The sequence below is a fragment of the Phalacrocorax aristotelis genome, chromosome 26, assembly GCF_949628215.1.
Source record: "Phalacrocorax aristotelis chromosome 26, bGulAri2.1, whole genome shotgun sequence".
NCBI classification, from domain to species: domain Eukaryota; kingdom Metazoa; phylum Chordata; class Aves; order Suliformes; family Phalacrocoracidae; genus Phalacrocorax; species Phalacrocorax aristotelis.
In genome coordinates, this window is record NC_134301.1 from 368716 (window position 1) to 388486 (window position 19771).

The following is a 19771-nucleotide window of genomic DNA, read 5'->3' on the forward strand; positions in this document are numbered from 1 at the left end:
CCTTCCCGGTCGACGGCAGAGCCAAAGCAAAGGCGAGAAGTCAAAAAAAGAACCAAAGGGGGCGGAACTGGAGCGCAGGCAGCAAATGCTCGTCCTTCGCCTGGGCCCAACTGCTCGGAGGGTCCTTCCGCTGCCCCGCCACGGAGGGTGTCCCTCTCGGCCCAGGGAGAGACGCGGGAGTGAACTCAAGGGACGAGCCCGAGCCAGAGCACGAACCTTTTTGGGACGAAGAGGCAAGCGCAGAACACGTCACACCTCACAGAAGGTGTTTGTGTACATTCAGAGTTTATATTTGGAGAAAAGAGAAAGGCGAGGAGGAATTGGAGACTGAAAAAATAGCCCTGAATGAGGGAGCGGTAGCAGCCCCTCGACCACTACAAAACCGCACCAACACACGCACGTACACACGGAGGCGTAACGACACCCAGCTCCCACGGACTGTGATGCGCCCCTCACTTTGCTGCTCTGGAGATACCGAACGCCTGAAGCACACCCAGGGTAACTGACAACATCTGCATGGCTTTAATGGGAATCCTCCGGCTGAAGGGAAGCGGTTTCTCCCCGGGCCTGTGTCGGCACATGCCGCAGTCACGTTCTCACTCCCCTCCTTCAGAGTCAACATTCCTAGTCGTGAAAACCGGGGCAGGGGGAAAGAGAAGAAGAGGGAGAGCGTCGTCAGCGCCAGAGCGGCCGGCTGCTGCCGATTCAGCCCCGTGTGTGGCACCAGCCCGGCAGGGAGGAGCTGGTTTGCATGCCACGGCCCCTGCTGCCTGTGCCCAGGGCTCGCTCGGCAGTGCTGGCCAGAGCACGGCACAGCCGTAGGCACGCGCCGTCGCCGCAGAGGAGCACGGTCGCACTCACGGGCCAGCCTTTACCTCTTTCCTCCCCAGAGTCAGAGCGTTTCCCTCTTCATCGTCAGCGCCTTCCACACGGTCGTGTTGGACATCTCCTCTGAGATATTAATCTCCGAAGGATCAGCCCTGCAATAAATATTGCCCAGGGCAACGCGTGATTCTGGGAACTGACGGCACCAAGTGCGTTAGCATCGGCGAGAGGAACAGGGGGGCTCGGAGGAGCAAAGCTCAGCACAAGCACAGGGGCCTTTGCCGCGTGAGGAGGTTTGGGAGGCGAGCCCGAGAGCTGCAGAGCAACGGCTCCGTGCAACGGCTCTCGCTGCTGCGCAGCCCTGGAGCGGGCTCCTAAGCCACTGCTGCTACAGATCATGCCTGCAGCTCCTCAGCTGGAAGTACGAGGCTCTCCAGCTGCGTAAAGTCCCTGACGATGAGGGTGCCCGGGCTCAAACGTGAGCTGTGCAGCCACTCTGCTTGGAGGCAGAGCCCTGCCATCGCCTCCTGCAGCCCTGATTTTCCCCCCAAGCTGACTGCTGGTGCCTAAGGGATGCTCAGGAAAGAGGCAAGTGGAGAAAATTGGGCCAAACCCCTGCAGATCCATCCTGCCAGGGGCCCTGGGCCTCCACGGGGCTTTACCTGTCACTGGGTTGCTGTGGGATATCCAAGCCGCTGGTCTCCCCCAGTTCCAGCTGAACGGAATTTGCAGCAGCAGCTGCCATCGTCTTCTGGGACTCCTGGCGTAAAAAGGGACAAATCAATTTCTCCGTCTGTGACCAAAGTGGAGAGAAACACACCAGGCGGTAAAAGCGCTGCATGTGCCCTCTCCTTGGGACCCATGGCAGCTTCAGCTCTTAGTGCAGCAGGGTATCGACCTCCGCTCCAAACCTTTTGCAAGGGTTAAAAACACTATTAGCAGCAAATCTTCCCACCGTGAGTATCATCATCATCATCATCATCATCTTCCTCACCTTTTTTCCTCAAAGACTACTTTTTAAAATTCTCCCTCACTCAAGTGTTAAGCTAATTCAGGGAAAGACACGCTGAAGCTGTGGGATCTGGGCTATTGGGATCTATTTCTATTGCGTTCTGCTCCTCCCCCAACATTTCAAGACCAGCTGGGACAGAAAGAGGCCATCTCACAGCCCAAGGGAGACGACCGGCCCCGAGCCCCCAGCAAGCATTACCTCTTCTTCTTGGGCTTCGGTTTTGGCGTCGCCCAACCTCTGCTTCTTGCTTTCTGGCATCAGGTCATCCAGAAAGCTGAGCTCTCGCTTGGAGAAGCAGAAATCCATCGCTTTGCGCACAAAAACGAGAGCCAACACCTTTGTGAGGAAGAGGGAAGATGCGGTGAGGCCAGAGGCGACGCTACATCTCCCTCCAACGCTGCAAACCTCCCGCTGCCGACACCGGCAGCGGCTCTTACCATCATGGGAAAGATGATGGCGGCACGGGACGCCTTGATGCCCCAGAGCAGGACGAGGCAGATCAGCTGGATGGCGGTGAAGAAATGCACCTTTCGCAAGGGCACGTGCCGCAGGTAGACGAAATCCGGCTGGTGTTTCGCCGGCATCCAGAACAGCTTCAAGCGATCAAAGAACTGCAAAAAGCCAAGGGGGAAAAGTTGCCACCGGGGACTGCGGAAGGTTTCCGGCCCCGTGGAGACGCGGAGGCAGTTCTCAGGGTCTCGCTTGCAAGGAGAGATCGCGGAGCCCACTCGCTTCCTCCTGGGAGCAGCCCCCAGTTGCCCTTCGCTCCACCCAGCTTGCCCGCCAGAGCTGCCCACCACATTGCAAGGAGTCCACGGTCTTCTCTCAGCGGCATTTCTTGGCCCACCCAATCCCCCGGGGCAAGGATTTCCACCGGTGGCAGAAACTGCCTTCCCTTGGCACTGAATTCCCCCGCTTCCACCTCACCAAAGCCCGACCTGCCCTAAGCCGTGACACAGAGAGCCCTGACCGTGCCCGCTCCCCCAGCCCTACACCCCTCCTGGGCCTCCCCCGAGCTGCTGCTCACACAAAACACTTTCAGCGCTTGCTCCCGGAGAGGTGTTTTCCCACGCCACGGCTTTCTGCCCGCTCCTACGGCCGGGAAATACCAGGGAGCAGACGTGCCGCGCGCTGTAACAGAGCCCGTACCTGAATTCCTCTGAGGGACGACACACCCATGTAGAGGAAGACGCCGTAAAGCACAGGCATTGGGATGAACTGAAAACAAGAATGGAATCCTTTGTTTTGTTCTCCATCACATTTTCACTCTTACCACTCTCTTCTACGGGCACTGCCTGAAGTTGCCCAAAGCTCTGCAGCTCCCACGGGCTTGGAGGTGGGTCGGATTTTAACCGGGAGAGATTTTGTGCGTGCGAGGGAGCCAACGCTCTGCTTCAGGCTGAACGTCTGAGTTCCCTTTTGTCACAATAAGCCTCTCTTCCAGAGAGGTGGGAGGAAAAGAGGTCACTTCACCCGTGCTACCGCGTACCGCGCTCTGTGACGGTAGAAAACCATTTCTACGTGTTCTTGTGGTAACGCGCAAAGGCGCTGGGCCTCCTTTTAGCCTAGAGATGGCATTATTTTGTGGGAGGAACACGCAAGGAAGCCCTCGGGGACCATTTCGGCGTGTTTGGCTACTTGGAATGGCTGTTCTGAGGCGCTTGCGGGAGCCAATCGCCACCGAGAAGGTGCTGCCTGTTTGAAAGGGAGCAGAGGTACTGCTCGGAACGCGCCTAATTGTAACCCACGAACACGGGTGGGCCTGAAAGACGCCTGAACATTAAAGCGGTCGTCGTGCTCGCTTGCCGAGAGCGCAGCACACTGGGGCCTGAAGGGCTGGAAAGCGTGACCGAGGCTGGTTCCCACCGCCGGTCAAGCCCCAAGGGCTGGGATTCACCTCCTCCTCTGCTCCACAACTACTCAGGCCTGGGAAGGGGGGACTCTTGTTTTTTAGAACCCCCCAAAAGCGCGTGGTTGTTGGGTGTTTTCCATTTTCCTCTTACCTTTAACACAGATGTGAAGAAGACGGAGCAGCCCATGAGCACAAAGATCATCAAGCCAGTGACTCTCTGCTCTCGTATCCCCAAAAACTTGGGTTGCTCCCCGGGAGCTGAGCAGTCAGACTCTACTTTGAGGCTGTTCACATGGGTGATGGACAGGACGGTGGCAGCCACAAACCAGGGCAGCCCCATCACGGAGCACACCCCGAGCATCACGGCCACCACAAAAAGGTCCAGGTGGTACCCGCATCCTTTCTGCAGGGAGCAAAGCAAGAGGCAGAGTGTCCCACAGCAGAAGAGCAACGACAACGCCACAAGTCACGCTCCCACCCTACTGAGCTGAAGTCAGTTTCTTGAAAATTTAAAGCAAGGATTGGAAACAAATCAGGATGTAGCCAGTCTCTGCGCAAGCCCCTCGCATGGAAATCTGACAGGGGCTCAGACAAAGCGGATTGCGAGAGTCTGCGTGATATCGACTTCTCACAAAAAAGACATAAAACAACTTTTTCTCTTCATTCACAGAGAAATTGCCACCACTTGCAAAGAAGATGCGACTCTGAGCTATCCCTGGCAGCTCTTCAGAACGATTCCTTCCCCCAGCTGCCGCTGGCATTTTCAAACAAAAGCCCTCCTCTCTCTTGCTCCCGGACTGATTTGCTGCTCCGAAAGATTGCCCACCTCCCCTCCCCTGCCCTTTGCTCCCCGTGTCATCAGTAACCCAGGAGAGCATCCTGCCACACAGCCCGACCTCATCCCACACCAACGCCTTCCCAAAGCTTTTGGAATAGGAGCTTCTCCCCACTCCTGCAGCCCACAGTGGGCTGGGGACGGGCTCATCTCTTGCAGCCCCTTACCTTCAGCCTGTGCTCCTTCCTGTTGACAATAACAGCCGTGATCTGCTGGTCCATGAAGATCAGGATGGTGCAAAGCAGAGCTGGGATGAGCGCAGCTGGCACCGTCCACCATGGGTTGGGGCCGATGGGGCTGACGAACCACCCGCGGTCATCTCTGGTCGGCTGCGACAAAGCACACGCATGTCACGATCCTCTCCCAGCCCAGCCGCCTCACTGCCTTTCAGTTTCCCCTCCAGCCCTGGGGCAGAGCAGCTCCCAGCCCTGGCTTCAAGTCACCCTCTCCCAGGGGGTTCAGCAGTGCCAGCGGCCTCTTTGCCAGCACCTACAGCTGCTTCTCCTGCGCGTCTCCAGAGCGCCGGGGCCGTCTTCTCGTTCCCACAAGGAAAGGATGCGCTCGGAGGTGGAAGAGGAGATGCTCACACCACCCCCATCTCCTCCAGACTCAGCCCCGTCCTGCCCTGCCCTGCCACCACCTTGTGGCATCCCCAGGGGCCGCAAACAGCTCCGCGCCAAAACACCCCCTTACCTTGAACACATGGGGCACGTGGAGCTTCGGGGACGGGATCCCAGTCACCAAGTCAATCAGCACCATGATGACGATGGTGAGGAAAACGGCAAAGTCGCTCACTGTGGCCCGTACCTGGGGCAAGAAACCAGAGCTGAAAGGGGCAGGTCGGAAATGCTACAGTGGTTTTGCACTCATGGAGCTGCGTGAGGGACAGCCCAGCCGATGGAGGGCTTGGCCTTCAAGGGCAACGTTTCCCAGCTCGACCAAGCGGTGGCAAATACTGCCGAGTGCTCCAGGAGAGGCGTCTGGGGAAAAGAGCGTGGAGACTGCTGCTGGCCACCAGCTTCTACCTACTCTGCTTGGGAAGTAACGGCTGGTTTTGAACTTCTTCAGCAAGCTCGACAGGACAAAGGTGGAGAAGAAGAGGATGCAGCACCACAAGAGGACATTAGGTGCGTAGGGGCCATCGCGCCCACAGGCAGCTCCTTGAAACTCGCCGTGCAAATACCGACATTCCTGCCGAAACAGAGCGTCAGCGCACAAAGGCAGTGCCCGTGCGGCAAGGAAACCTCGGGGAACCGGGGGGTTGTGAGGCTCTTGGGCCAAGAGCCACGACCCTGTAACTGCTGCTGCCCACGGAGATTTCTAGGTAACCAGCAGCAGCAGCAGCACCTGAACAAGCGACACATTCAACTGCACAGAGGAGAGCGGAGAGAGGAGCTGTGACGGGACACCACGCCACAGAGCCACGCCACATCCTCCGCTTGAATGGCAGGTAACCACGGCTGGAGGTGACGCCGGAGGGGAAGGACGTGCTGGCAGCTCTTGGGGACAGGGCAAGGGAACAGGGCAGGAGGGCTGAGACAGACGCGACAGGAAGGGAGAAGAGGCAAAGCGTCCCTTCCCAGGGCAGGGCTCCCAGGACACGGCCGAGAGGGGACGAAGACGCCCATACGAGCCCCCCACCCTGTGCCTGAGCTCTGCTTCCAGCAACAACAGCCCGAGAGACTGCTCAGACATGCAAATTCATGCCTGCGCCTACAGACACGCTGGGTGAGCAAGCCAGGCCTGCAGGTATTAGGAACCACTTCAGGAAGCCAATGACTCCCTTCCAGCATGAACTCAAGTCCTCCAACTGCTCCAAGAATCAAACCACCCACTTAACCTCGCTCCCGGGCGGAAACACTGTCCTGCAACAGGCTTGAGGAGGACAGTTATTCCCCACAGCGCTGGGGACCAGGTGGCCGGGACAAGGCAGACTCTCCTTCGCAGGACCAAGCAGGTTAAACCCCCCCATCAGACTGAAGCCGTGACTTTTCAGAGCAGCACCAGCACAGCTGGAAGCCCATCAGCACCAGAAGGCCTCTGACTCTTGCACCGTGCAAATGCCCCTGAGCCCGTGGCCGCGGCGCGAGGAAGCAGTGGCTCGGGCCACTTACAGTCACCGTGAGGTTTTCCCAGGCGATACCGGACACGTTGATCTTGTTGCTCTCCCAGAAGCGCAGGGTTTCGTTGCTGGGATGGGTCGGTGCCTCACACTTACAGCTGGGAGGAGAGAAGCCAAGGCAGGGGTAAGGGAAAGACGACGGAGGCGCAACCCTGAGCTCCTGCCAAGGGGCAGCGGCGTTTCAGGAGGACAAAAAACCCACGAGTAGAGGGTGAGGAGGTCGAGCTGGCTGTGCATGTGCACAGGGTAGGTCTCTCGCAGGTGACTCAGCTTCTCCAGAGCCTCGTAGATGAAGATGACGCAGATGAGGGAGGCGAAGGCTTCTTCGGTGAAGCGGGTGATGTAGCACACCAAAGAGCTGGCGTCGGTGGCCACCAGCACCATGCAGAAGGCGGCAGTCCACAGCCCGATGCACGCCCGCAGACAGAGATAGGAGAGCTTGTACTCCCTGGGAAACCAACAGAAAAAGAAGGGTGCAGAGGCCAGCAAGAGGCTCCGAGCCGTGCCTGCCTGCCTTGCTTCGGGGAAAATCGGCAGCGATTCAGGAGCGTGTCAAGGCTGGGGATGGTAAATGCACTTGCCCTGTTCTGCTACGGGCGGCCTCAGGGCTGCGGTGCAGGGGGGGGACCCGCAGGAGGAGGCCAATTCTTCCCTTATCACCATTTAGCAATTATCTTGGGTTAACGCCCTGGAAGCTAACGGAGGTCAGGGCCCTGTGGTGGAAGGTGGTGTTCTGCCACATCACCCCGACGCCCCAACACCAACCCCGGCTGGGTTTGCACCCAGTCATCTGCTGCCAGCGAGTTGGGGCTCAATAGAAGTGCAATTGCACTAACAGGGCAATAAGGATCCAAGTCATCCCAACCAAAGGATTGTCCTGGACAATCCCCATTTCACATGAAAAGGTCCTGCTTTTCAATACAATCATCAAAACACAGAAAACAACTTCAATCTAACAACTGCCACCGACAAAACCATCTTTGCTCCATGGCTGCCTTCTTGCGAAGGCTCTCGCAGCACCCAGCCGCGGCAGCCAGCCTTACTTGCAGAACTTGTAAAGGATCTTCTCAAACACAAGGACGGGTCCGGTGCTCCCGAGGATGGTGAGAGGCTGCCCAGCAAAGAGGGAATACACCACGCCGGTCATGGATGCGCCCAGCAGCGACTCCATGGCACTCTGGCCGGGGAAGAGAGGCAGCCGTGAATACGTAAATCATTAGCAGGGGAGGGGGGAAACACCCCCAAACCCAAAGCAAATTCCCCGCAGCAAGGACTTTTGCGAGAGTTTCATCCTCCCCCATGCCACCCAACAGAGAGAGGTGCTCACTATGTGGCCATTGGTCGCCTCCCCCAGCAGCCCCCCAAAGGTGATGACAGGGGACATGCAGGCACAGTAGAGGAAGAGGAAGGACGCCAGACACTGCAGCCTCAGACCATCCCGAAAGTCGCTCCAGAACCACGGGGCCTTTCGCTTCACGTCCAGGATCAAACCTCCAAAGAGCCTGGAGGAAGGGAAAAAAAGAGACTCGTTTCCTGGAAGAGCCCATGGAGTTGTCCCTGCTGCAAAAGGACACTCGCAGGCACAGAAGAGCTCTCATGGCTAAGAAGCAGCAGTCTCCTTTACCCATTTTAGACCCAGCAAAAACTGACGCTCCCCAAACAATCCCTCCAACAACAAGAGAAAGGAAATAACCCGGGAGCCTATCCTCTCTTCTTGCAACAGGCCCTTGCTTTCCGAAGCAGCAGAGCTCTGCCTGGAGCTATTTACACATCTGCTTCCACCCCAAAGCAAGAAACCTTGTGTGCAGTGATGCTGTGGCTCAGCTCAGCTGCCCACATCTCCCACCTGGCCCCTTCACTAACCCCTAAATCCTGCTGGGCAGGAGCTGCATGCTCAGATTTCAGAGGCAAACAGGAAAAAAACCCAAACTATCACAGCTCCCACCTTCCCGTCCGCTCCAGTTCAGGACCACCGTGTTTCTCCGGCTCGCTGTGAGAAGCACTGTCACCGAGAGCTCCTGGCACCTTCCTTTTTTCCTGTTCAAATCCAAATAAGATAATGAAGAGTCGTATTTGTCACCACGGGCTTGTTTTGCTTCTGGTCCAGGTGTGTGACTGGGTCAAACTGGGACCTCGTAACTTGGGGCCTCTGAGCACCATCCCCAGCCGTGCCGCCATCCTGCCCCTCCCCCTCGCATCCCCCTCGGCCGCAGCACCCACCTGCGAAGGGACGTTTTTGGGGGGCTCGATTCGGATCGATGGATCCCACTCTCCTGGCGGCAAGACCGTGACCTGATCCAGAAACTCGTCGATGCCGGCCACGAGGTCAGCCCGGTTCTTGGCTTTGTAGGCAACGTCGTGGAAAACCTGCCGAGGGGAGACAACCTGCTGAGAGGAGAACCCATCTCGCACGCCCTAACCAGCGCAATAAGCCCTTGGCTAAATGCACAACAACTTCCCTAGAACCGCAGACCAGTGCGGGTTGGAAGGGACCTTTCGAGGCCATCGAGTCCAACCCCCTGCCGTGAGCAGGGACGTCTCCAACTCCATCAGGTTTCCCCCACGTTTCCTGCTGGAAACGGCAGGAAATATTCCCCCAAGAGGAAAAACCCGTCCATCGTGGTACTTGGACTCATCTCTTCCACAAGGCCCCCGGCCCCCAAGGCACACCACACCCTTTGGCTTAAAGGGGAGACGTTTGGCTGGCCCTGGCAATGCCACCGCTGGGGACAGCGTGCTGGGGAACCCGGGGAGAAGGACGAGCCACAGGATGCACCCAGTGGGATTTCAGCCTCCAGGGGGTGGTGGGGGGTGCAAATCCACAGGTTTGCTTTGGGGCGCCAGCAAAGGGTGGGCTCTCTGGAAAGCTGTGGGCAGCTGGGACAGCAAAGCCTCTTCCTCGCTGCCTCGGACACAGGGAAAAGGGAAGGAAGCCCAAAACAACCCAGAGGCATCTCTTATCTCCTCGCACCTCATCCGTCATGAGAGTAGCCATGGACCTGCCGATCTCATGGTACTGATGGGCTTTTCCTTCCGGTCCAAGCAAAACAAACAGGAACCTGGGCAAGAGGAACAAAGTGAGGGAGAAGAACGTGTCCTTGCTCAAAGGGCACCCCAGGGAATGCCCGGGAGCTGCCAGCCCAGAGCACGGCTCGAGACGGGACACAGAGGCTCACCGCCTCCGCCATGCATTTGAAATTCATCACAACCGATGGTGGCAAATTTCAGTTTTGGGCCAACTCTCATTAAAATTGGCCAAGGGCTTCCAAAGATCCAGCAGGGAAGGGAGAAATGAGGGTGAGGAGATGGGAGTGGGAGAAACGTGCTTGCTCCCACTGCCCGCGTTCCCTCAGGACACCAAACTGATGCACGCAACTGGGTGTTGTGTTCTTGGGGGTTTGGAAAAGAAAAGCTTTGTGCTCCTCACACAGACCTTGTGGGGATGGGAACTTCCATCAGGCCCGAGAGGAGGACAGCCGGGGTCAGGCGGACGAATGCCACGATGGGCTGGCGAAGGAAATCCAGCTCTCCTACAAGCACGTTGGACGCTTCAGCACCGGTGGGAATCTTCTTCATGAAGTGCTGCTCCGCCTGGGCACGACAAGCCATGTTCAGGCCCTTCCCCCAAACCCAAAGCCCACAGCACTCTACAGCACACTCTGCGGCCCCGTTTGCAAGAGCAAATCTGCGCCTAAAGGCGTCAGAAAGCCACAAGCGTCTCACCTTGCTTAAATCCATCACGCTGCTCTCGTGGCTCACCCCATTTTTAGCTTCCGCAGCGGTGGCAGAAGGGTGAGGGGTGAGTGTTTGGGCTGGCAGGAAAAGGAAAGACACTCAGAAAGACGGACAAGGAGCAAGTGCGACGCTTCTCCTTTTTCAGGACAAGTCTCACGGGGCCAAAGCCCGGCAGAAGCCCTCACCTGGCTTGTCGAGGAGGTGCGGGTCCGACTGCTTCTTGCTCACATCAGCAAACGAGCAGACGATGGGGAGAAGGTTGTTTCTTTTCTTCTCGTTCTGGTGGTGATGCTTCTTCAGAAGCACTTCTCGAACTTTTGCCCGCACGCCCTCGTCAAACTCGGCGGACTCTTCTTGCTGGCCCAGGATCATATCTGGGGACAGCAAAGGGAAATCAAGCCGGCAGAGAAGAAACCCCCGCCAAGTCCCGACCCCCGCAGCCCCTGGAGAAGGCTGCGCCATGCAGGATACCCTAAGGAGGGCTCAGCCTTGCTTAGCAAGACATTTTCATACAGTTCAGCCTTTGCAACGAAAGCAAGACTTTTCCTGCGCTAAAAGACGCCATCAAAGCGCTTATTCAGCCCTCTGCAAAGATAAGTATTTCCCGTTCTAACCAATGCCTCTTTCTGGCCAGACCTGGCCTTTCTGTCTGACTCTGCGCACCTAACCCAATTCTAGGCAATCTAGAGCACAGGCTCTCCCAGAGCTTCCTTGGCCGATCGACTGCAATTTGCCAAGCCCAGGGAGAAATGTGCTAAGAACGGCTCCGGCTCCTGCACCTCCTGAAAGGGCTGAATGGAGACCTCCCAGTCACAGATCAGTTCTCCAGAGCCGCTTTCTCAGTCAACTTCAGTTACCTTCCCCACAAACAGACACTGCTTGGGCATCTGCCAGGTAAACCCTGCCTTTAAACCCCTTCAATCCTGGCATGTTAAGAAGGCAAAGGGGAAAACAAAGAATGTGAGGAAACGGCTTGTAAGAAAGAGTTGATTTAAGGAGGTTCAGCTCCTACGCAGACGCCGTATTTCTAAGAGCAGCCTGTTACGCCCTCACACACACTCCTGTTTGGCTGCAGAATATTCTCTAATTGCTTCTGCAACCCCACAAATTGCTCTCAAAAGGATCCCGTATGGGAAGAAAAAGCTGGTGCGACTGTTGCACGCCCAGGCTACATCCAAACCCAACCCATGACTTAAAAACCCAGTGGGGCTTCTGGAAAAGGACCCGCCGCTGGGGCAGGGCTCGATTTGGGAGTGAACGTGGCCGAGCTCGGCCCTTCCCGGAGGGATGTGGCGCCCACGGTACCTGCAATCTCTTCGATGCTGTTGGCACCAACGTCCAGCAGCACCGTGCCCTTGGTGATGCAGCTCCTCAGCTCAAAGAGGCTGTGCAAGGACAGCGTGGCCACGTAGGGCTTGCTCCAGCGCTCGCCGCCGTCTTCCACGTCCTCCTCAAACTTCAGCCACCTGCGGACAGCGGGTGCCATCAGCCCCATTGCAAGAAAACAGCCCTGGCTCTGCAAGGCCTTTCCTAGAGCTACGGGGCAGCAAGAGGAGGCGACTCCTCCCATCGGCACCTGCAGCTGCCAAAGCTCCTTCCGTCCCGCAGAGAGGAAAGCGGAGCCCAGGGGCGCCGCCAGCGTGGGGACCCCTCTCCCACCGCGCCCGCAGCAGGCATTTACCTTGCCCTTTCCTTCCACTCAGCACCTTCCCCCTCTTTCACGCAGATCTCATCCAGCTCGCTGAACAAGTCATGGGGGACGTGCTGCTCATCCTCCTCGGTCCCAAGGATGAACTGCACCTGCTGGGATGGGGTGTCTGGGGGCAGAAGACAAAGCCCCGTCCCATTACCATGCCTCAATACGGCCCGTCACGCTCACATCCAAAGGGGCCATCGGCCTGGCACCAGCTCAGCCAGAAATACTGGGCTCGCCCCTCTCCCCTGCCTCTGCCTGGCCTTGCACGCAGCCACGGAGAAGCATCTGCTCCACCTCTGCACAACGACGGGCAGCTCTCCTGCCCCACGTTCCCACTTTTAAACCCGGGATCCCTCTAAGGAAGGCGAGCCTAAACCCATTAGGCATTTAACTGCCTTACAAACTTGAGAAAAGTTGGGGAAAAAGAGGGTCTTGCTAAATAACGCCACTTGCCCTCGGGAGAACAGCACGTCACTCAAACCAGACCCAGGCACTGCTTGCAGAAGACCCCAGCACCCAAGTAGCCCCGAGGAGCTCAGGGAACGCTGCGGCGGCACTTACAGCGGTAGCCCGGCTCCGTCAGGGCAGAGTCCTTCTCCCGTTCCCGTGGCTTCTGGCTGTGGGGTCGGTGATGCCGGTGGCTCCGCCTCCCCAGCGGCACCCGCACGCCCACGTACAGGGTCCGGTGGCCTGCGAAAAAGCACCATTGGCAGCACTTTCGGCATCGCAGCAACGGTCGATGCGGCCGGTGCCTCTCGAAGCCATGCTTAAATCCCAGGAGAAGCACCGACTTCTCTGAATTTGATTGTCGCGGGACCTCCTTTTCCCAAGCCTATTTTCCTCAAACTCGGCAGAAACAGAGCAACAAGTGACGGCTCCGGCTCATCAAAGTGCCCTGAAAGTACCAAACCCCTTCTCCACCTCCAGCCTCGGCTGGACAACACGCAGACTTGCTCATGAAGCAGCGACAGAAGGTCGCTCTGCTGTTTTAGTGAGAAGCCCGGCACGTCCTGCTGCACGTGACGCGACACCGAGCAAGGCACCTTGTAGGGATTTTGTGCAAGGGGAAAACGTGCTGGGCTGGCGGCCCCTCTAGCAGGGGCTCAGCAGAGCCTCACCTTCCAGCTCCTCCTTCTCATAGTGAATATTGGCAACGGTGCTCGTTCTTCCCTGGTCAATGACCGCCTCTTCGTCATGCCTCTGCTCAGCAACGAGAAGGGGAAAGTTGGGGCTGGCTGTGGAGAGCTCCCTACGGGCCCCCGGCCACCATCCACCCCTGCGCCTGGGCAACTCCACGGGCATCACGCCTCTGCCTGCCTCCTCCTCCTCCAGGCACGGCCCCCGCTTCAAGAAGGGCCAGGAGCTGCTCGAGCAAGGCCAGCGCAGACCTGCCAAGATGCTCAGGGGCTGGAGCATCTCCCTTGGGAGGAAAGGCTGAGAGACCTGGGTCTGTTCAGCCGCAGAAGAGGAGGCTGCGCGGGGATCTCATCAGTGCTTATAAATATCTGAAGGGCAGGTGTCAGGACGATGGGGCCGGACTCTTTTCAGTGGTGCCCAACGACCTTCGAGGCACAAAGGGGAAGCTTTGGGACTATTGAATTGATGAGGTAAAAGCGCAACTGAAATAAATCCGCAGGCTCGAGCGCGTTCTGCGGGTGTCACAGTGGGATTTGGGAGTCGCAGCTTCCAAACGCCCCAAAGCGGGCGACACAGGGAAAATCTCCTTCTCTCTCAGAAACCACTTTGCCTCCGTGCCCTGCACAGCGACGCTAAATCTGCCCCCCGCAGCCCTCCCCGGTGCAAAGCATCTCCCCCCGCCCGTCCTGCCGCGCTCCGGGGAAACGCCAAATGGGATTTTGGGGGGAGTTTCCCAACTGTTTGGGGGTGCTTGGCCCCTCGGCAGAGCCCCGGCCGGGCTACCTGTAACTCTTCCAGAAGGGTCATTTTGGAACCCCCAGTTGGGTCCATCCTCACGTCGGTCACCAGGTTGGGGGGAGAACTGAACCTCCCGATCAATCCGGAGGCCAGAGTCCCTCAGGACACCGGGGCAAGCCCTTATAAAGTGACCGCTGATGACATCAGCCTCTCGGGTAACAATGCAGGCCATTATTTCATCCCCAAGATTCTGCCCGCTTGCAACACTCGGGGCACGGGGAGACACCAGTTCTGCTTGGAACAAAAGCTACCCCAAATAGAGAAATGGGGTGGCAACGCTGCATCCTGCTGGGCCAAGGGCTACCCGCCGTGGCAGGGAGGATTCATCTCGTTCATCCCACCCAAAGTGGAATTCATTACACTGATGCCAGCGTTATCATGGGCTGTGGGTAAGAGTGTCCACGGGGACAAACCGGGGGCTGCTCCGCCGGTGGAGCAGGAGATGCCCTCGTCGCCCCCCTCCTTGCCCCCACGTTTCCTTACTGGCAATAGAGGAGTATTAGATTCTGATTCACATTCCACCAAAAGCCCCTGTTCTAAATAATTGGTAATTAACCCCTCTCACCCTTTTCGAGCCTCCCACTTCACAGGATATTGGTGTTGTCTTACCGGCCTGGCTCCAGGTTTTAATGTTGCTTTTACCGGCTCTGCCAACTTAGATCGTCCTGGGACTTCGCTCGCCCAAACCAAAGGAATTACTGCATTTTCCACTTCTGCGGGAACCTGCTCCTCCCTGGGGAATCCTGTAACATAAACACTCTCGCCTCTGTGGCTTTTGATTCTGGTATCCATAATTTCATCTCTCCACCTTCAAAAGTTCTTTGTGCATCCAATTTACTTAATAGCTCTCGTCCTCCCAGAGGCAGCGGGCATTCGGGCATATACAGAAACTGGCGAGTTACCCATTGTTTCCCCAATTTGAACTTTAAGGGCTCTCAGAAGGGCCAATTTTCGTTCTGCCCCGGCGCACCAACAACATCTGCGGATTTATGACTGAATTTCCCTTTACATGTATTCAACACCAAATAAGTGGCCCGCGAATCTACTAAAAATTCTATTTCTCATTCCCTAGCTTCAAGGTAACCAGGGGTTCAGCTCGGCTTGATTCCCCCGCTCTCCTTCGTGCCGAGCTACTTCAAGCATTTGACCCAAACCTCTAGGTTCAAGTGCTTCCAGTTTCTGAAGTTTCTTTCTAATATCTGGGCCGATTGCCCCATGAATATAGAGGCCAAGTGTATTGCTGCTTCTGGGTTGTTTGTTTTTCTTTTTCTGGGTCCAAACTGGTACATTTTCTGGCAGCCACATTCAGTCTTTCCATAAAGGCGGAAGGGGACTCATTTAATTCTTGCCTCACTTCAAAAATTTTGACCAATTTCTTCCTTTTGCCATTGCCTGTCCTACACCAAATAAAATCCACCCCGATATCCAGTCAGCATTCCCCTGGCTCCCAGACGATTAGGGTCCCACTCGGGATTTGGAGATGGAGAATTCGGATCCACTCTCCCCTGTAAATCCCCATTAGCGTGTGCTCCCTGCACCTGCCTTCTGGCTGGATTCCGTACCCTTGTCTTTTCAGTTTCATCAAGCAAAGTATCCAGTGTCACAACTAGAGCAACACTTTTTCGAGTTCTCACCACAGTTTCCTCCTTTCAAACCCGCTGCCACAGAATTTTGGGGATATATCCCACACTGGTTCTGCCACTCTGGAGGATTCCGCAATGGAAAGGGTAAATCCACGTAAGCCATGTCATGCCATTTCCCTTCTCTTTTGCAAAATAACATCAACTGCAAAATGGTGCTATATTGCTGTAATTACAGGGCAGATTAATTACTTCCCCTCCTCTCATTTGCAGCTCCTCCAGCCGGGTCCCATGGGTGCAGCGGGGGAGTGGGCAGAGCCGCCCCTGGACAAGCAGCCCACACCCGGGGCCGCCCGAAAAAGCAGCTCCTCCACAGAAACAGGGAGAACGGACAAAAAAAATACGGAAAGAAACTAGGAAAATAAAGAAATAAAAAACCCCAAACCAAGCCCCTCGTTTCCCCTCTTTCCCCAGGCAGCTGCTCCTGCCCAGGGAGGTGGATTTCCCCAAAACACCCCCCCGTAAAAAAGCCCCAGAGACTCCTCCAGCTCCCCCCCACCCTTCACAACACACGGCAGCGCCACAGCGAGACCTGCCAGGCTTTTATTGCCTCCTTTTCCCCATTCAAGGGGCGACAAGAGGAGAAAAGTCCCAGCGAGAGCCCGTCAGGCAACAGCAGCGCTTCACGGCCGGGGCCCACGCGGCGACGGCGCGGATCCAGGGGGTCGGAGCGGCACAGAACGGGCCCGAAATTAACCCCGGTTCTTTTTTTTTTCGCCCAAAGGGACCAACCCCACCAACATCCGAAGCCATAAATAACACGGATTCCGCCCCCCCCTCGGTTTTATTGACAGCACGCAGCGATGCCAAACGAGAGCGTCTCTCGGCGGCTCGGGCGCAGCTCGGCCCCACACAGCCGCTCGCTCAGCCCCCACCGGCGGGGCGGGGAGAGACCCAGAAGGGCAAAGCTCGGGCCCGGAGGGAGGAACAGGTCAATAACTACAATAAAACAGAAGCAGCGACAACAACGCAACGGAAAGGAAAACACTGACAGGGGCGCGAAACCCGGGCGGGGGGGGGGGGGGGACGGGACGGGGGCGGGGAAGGAGGGGACCGAAGGCCCCGAACAACCCGCCCGTGACGCAGCCGCTCACCGCCCGCCGACCCGACGCCGCCAGGCCCCGAGCCGCAACCGCCCCGCGCGCGCCAGCCCACCCGCCTCACGGCCCGCTCCCGGCCTCACGTGGTACGGGACGAGCAGCCCATTGGCCAGGCGGGCTCAGCTGGCCTGGCTGTGGCCCCGCCCCTGCCGGCCTCTCGCCCGCGCGCGGAGCCCGGGAAGCTGGAGCGGCCCCTCACGGCTCTGGGCGCTGCGGGGCGGGAGTTAACTCTTGCTCGGCCGCAGGCGCCGCAGCCTCCTACAGTAAAAGACATGTATTTTTCCCCCTGCCCCGTGTAATTCTCCTCTGCAGAAGGAAGCAGGAAACCCTGGCAAAACCAGGAGCCGTCCGTGGGTGTCTGGGGTAGAAAGGGGGCCGGCAGGCGGAGCGCTGGGTCCCGCCAGCCCCGGGTGTAACCGGGGTGATGAAGTGAACCAACCGTGGATGCTGCTGTGTCACGCAACTGAACGTTAAGTCTGGGGACAAGCAGTGTATTCTTTAATCATTAATGCAATAGATAATGTGCTTCTGTCAGAACCCCGCTCCTTTCAGACTCAAAGCCTAAGTTTTAGATCCGCAAAGCCTCACTCCTAGAGCTTAGGGGCCAAACCTCTGTTTTAAGGGCTAAATTACAGCCTCACGTTTAGGCAGCGATGATTCAGGGTATAAATGGTTGGGAGTTACTAATACAGTCTAGCGCAGCTCAGCTAAGGCTGGGACCCGGAGCCAAAACCTGGCCGGGATAAGGAGGCAGCCGAAACAAGAACAGCCTGCACGATGACTAAAGCTTGTTGCTTTAGGGAGTCAGAGAGGCCTCGAGATTCGAAGTACCTAAACAAAGTCACGATGACGTTTGGCCTTAAGAAAAGCAGCCGTACAGAGCCACAAAGGTGAGGAACTGCAGAGCAGAGACTCGACCAGAACAGAGCAGCCCTCACGGGCAGCACGGGCGTCATCTCAGAAGCGAGTTTGCGGGAACACAAGGGTTAAGTAGCGGACACAGGGAGGAAGAGTGTGTCCTTCATCCAGAGCCCCCTGAGGAGCAGCCGGAGACACCAGCAGGCGTGGGCAAGTAACCTCTGCCTATCTGTAGCTGTTATCAGAAAGCTAATGAATGTGCCTAGGAAGCACGTACTTAACGGGCACAAAGAGACCTGGGGGGTGCCCGGTAGGAGGAGGATCCCCCGTGCAGCCGCCGCCCCCCGCAAATACAGAATGCTGCCTTTTAACTCTGCGCTGGTGTCACCAGGCTCAGCCCCGAGCTCGGGGACATCAAGAGCAAAACCAAAGCTGCGCCTGGAGAAGGGGCTGCGCTCGGGCACCTCGGGGAAGCCCGGGTCGCTCTGTAAACCAGCAATTGCCAAGGCAGCTGCCAGCGTGTTGCAGCCCCCGGAGGCCGGGGGAGATGCAGACCCCCGCGGAGCCCGCACTTCACTACAACCCACTTGGCTTTTCCCTCCGGGGTGGCTTTCTTTTGTTCCGAAGTTGCAGAGATGCCCGGCCCGGGCTGAAACCGACCCCAGCCCCCGGCCCTGCTCCTTGCGAGGAGGGAGCGCAATCCGGCTGGGCTCTCCTTGTGCACAGGGGAGAAGGAAAACGGGAAAAACCAGCGTTCTCCTTTCTTTCGAAGGGCGATAATTGCATTTCAGGGGCAGGGCGGCAGGGACTGGTCCCACCCCGCCCAGCCCCGCAGCCAGGGCTCTTCACTGGCTCAGACCCCCACGGCAATGAAGGGTCATTGCCCAAGCGGAGGAGAGCTCAGGGCTCCCGGCCACCGGGAGCTTTCCCCTCCGGGCAGGCAGAGGCGGCGGGTCGGAGCAGCCAGCGCAGCCCCGCGCTCAGAGCACAGGAAGGCAGCGCGGACAGGGCGCGCACGGGCGTCACGGGGGAAGAGCAGCAGGAAAACCCAGCCTTTGCCCCCTGCCCTTTCTCCAAGCCTCGATTTTTAGCCTCCTCTCCTTTTCAAAGAGCTAACCCAGCCTCCTCCCCCTCCGACAGTTACCGTGCCGAGCTGGCTCCGGCCAAAGTACCCTTTGCAAAACCCCATCCCATAAGAGGGGGAGTTACTGAATGCCGCCTTTGCCTGGGTCTTTACTGCTAAGGCCGGCCCTCAGGCATCTCAGCCCCCAGAGGAGAGAGCACAAATCGGGAGAAGGGAAGACTTACCAGCGGGGCAGAAGGACTGGCTCAGAGACCACCTGTGCAAACTGGGTCCTCGCCAATCCACGGGCCCCGATGGCATGCACCCACGGGTGCTGAGGGAGCTGGCGGAGGGATTCTGGCCGAGCCCCTGTGCATCATCTTTGAAAGGCCGTGGGGGACAGGAGAGGTGCCCGAGGGCTGGAGAACAGCAAATGTCACTCCAGCCCTGAAAAAGGGCAGGAAGGAGGAGCTGGGGAACTCTAGGCCAGGCAGCCTCACCTCCGTCCCTGGAGAGGGGATGGAGCACTTCATCCTGGAGGTCATCTCCAGGCACGTAGGGGACAAGAAGGTTATCGGGAAGAGTCAGCATGGACGCACCAAGGGAAGCTCATGCTTGACCAACCCGACAGCCTTCTCTGATGGCGTGACTGGCTGGGTGGACGACGGGAGAGCAGTGGGTGTTGTCTGTCTTGACTTCAGTAAGGCATTCGACACTGTCTCCCGCAGCATCCTCACAGGCAAGCTAAGGCAGTGGGGGTTGGAGGAGGGGACAGTGAGGTGGCCAGAGCCCCGGCTCAACAACAGATCATCAGAGGGTCGTGATCAGTGGAGCAGAGCCTGGCTGGAGGCCTGTCACTAGTGGTGTTCCCCAGGGGTCTGTGCTGGGCCCAGTCCTGGCCAACATATCCATCAGTGACCTGGATGATGGGATCGAGTGTCACCTCAGCAAGTTCCCTGACATTCCCAAGCTGGGAGGAGCGGCCGATGCACCAGAGGGCCGTGCTGCCACCCAGCGAGACCTGGCCAGGCTGGAGAGCTGGGCCCAGGGGACCTGATGAAATTCAACACGAGCACGTGCAGGGTCCTGCCCCAGGGG

General features: G+C 57.8%; 1 protein-coding gene across 1 annotated transcript; it reads right to left on the reverse strand.

Moving 5' to 3' along the window:
* Positions 1–266: 266 nt before the first annotated feature.
* Positions 267–13379, reverse strand: LOC142048518 (electroneutral sodium bicarbonate exchanger 1-like). Its single transcript, XM_075075515.1, has 24 exons — positions 13196–13379; positions 12639–12767; positions 12063–12198; positions 11687–11847; positions 10567–10755; positions 10370–10458; positions 10080–10237; positions 9618–9705; positions 8867–9013; positions 8592–8683; positions 7974–8148; positions 7690–7823; positions 6849–7094; positions 6639–6744; positions 5554–5715; positions 5218–5331; positions 4692–4853; positions 3841–4092; positions 2987–3055; positions 2275–2448; positions 2036–2173; positions 1488–1585; positions 876–980; positions 267–624 (listed from the first exon to the last, which is right to left on the reverse strand). The coding sequence occupies exons 1-23, from the start codon at positions 13377–13379 to the stop codon at positions 893–895; spliced, it is 3291 nt and encodes a 1096-aa protein (XP_074931616.1). The 3' UTR covers positions 267–624; positions 876–892.
* Between the last annotated feature and the right edge of the window lie 6392 nt (positions 13380–19771).

What these genes read in the sequence shown, in the direction of transcription:
- LOC142048518 (XM_075075515.1), bottom strand. Translation starts at nt 13,379, where the DNA reads ATGCCCGTGGAGTTGCCCAGGCGCAGGGGTGGATGGTGGCCGGGGGCC. An exon ending in GAAGTTCCCATCCCCACAAG is followed by an intron (nt 9,706 to 10,079) that starts GTCTGTGTGAGG and finishes CCTCTTGCCCAG; the next exon opens with GTTCCTGTTTGTTTTGCTTG. An exon ending in GGGAAAACCTCACGGTGACT is followed by an intron (nt 5,716 to 6,638) that starts GTAAGTGGCCCG and finishes CTGTTTCGGCAG; the next exon opens with GAATGTCGGTATTTGCACGG.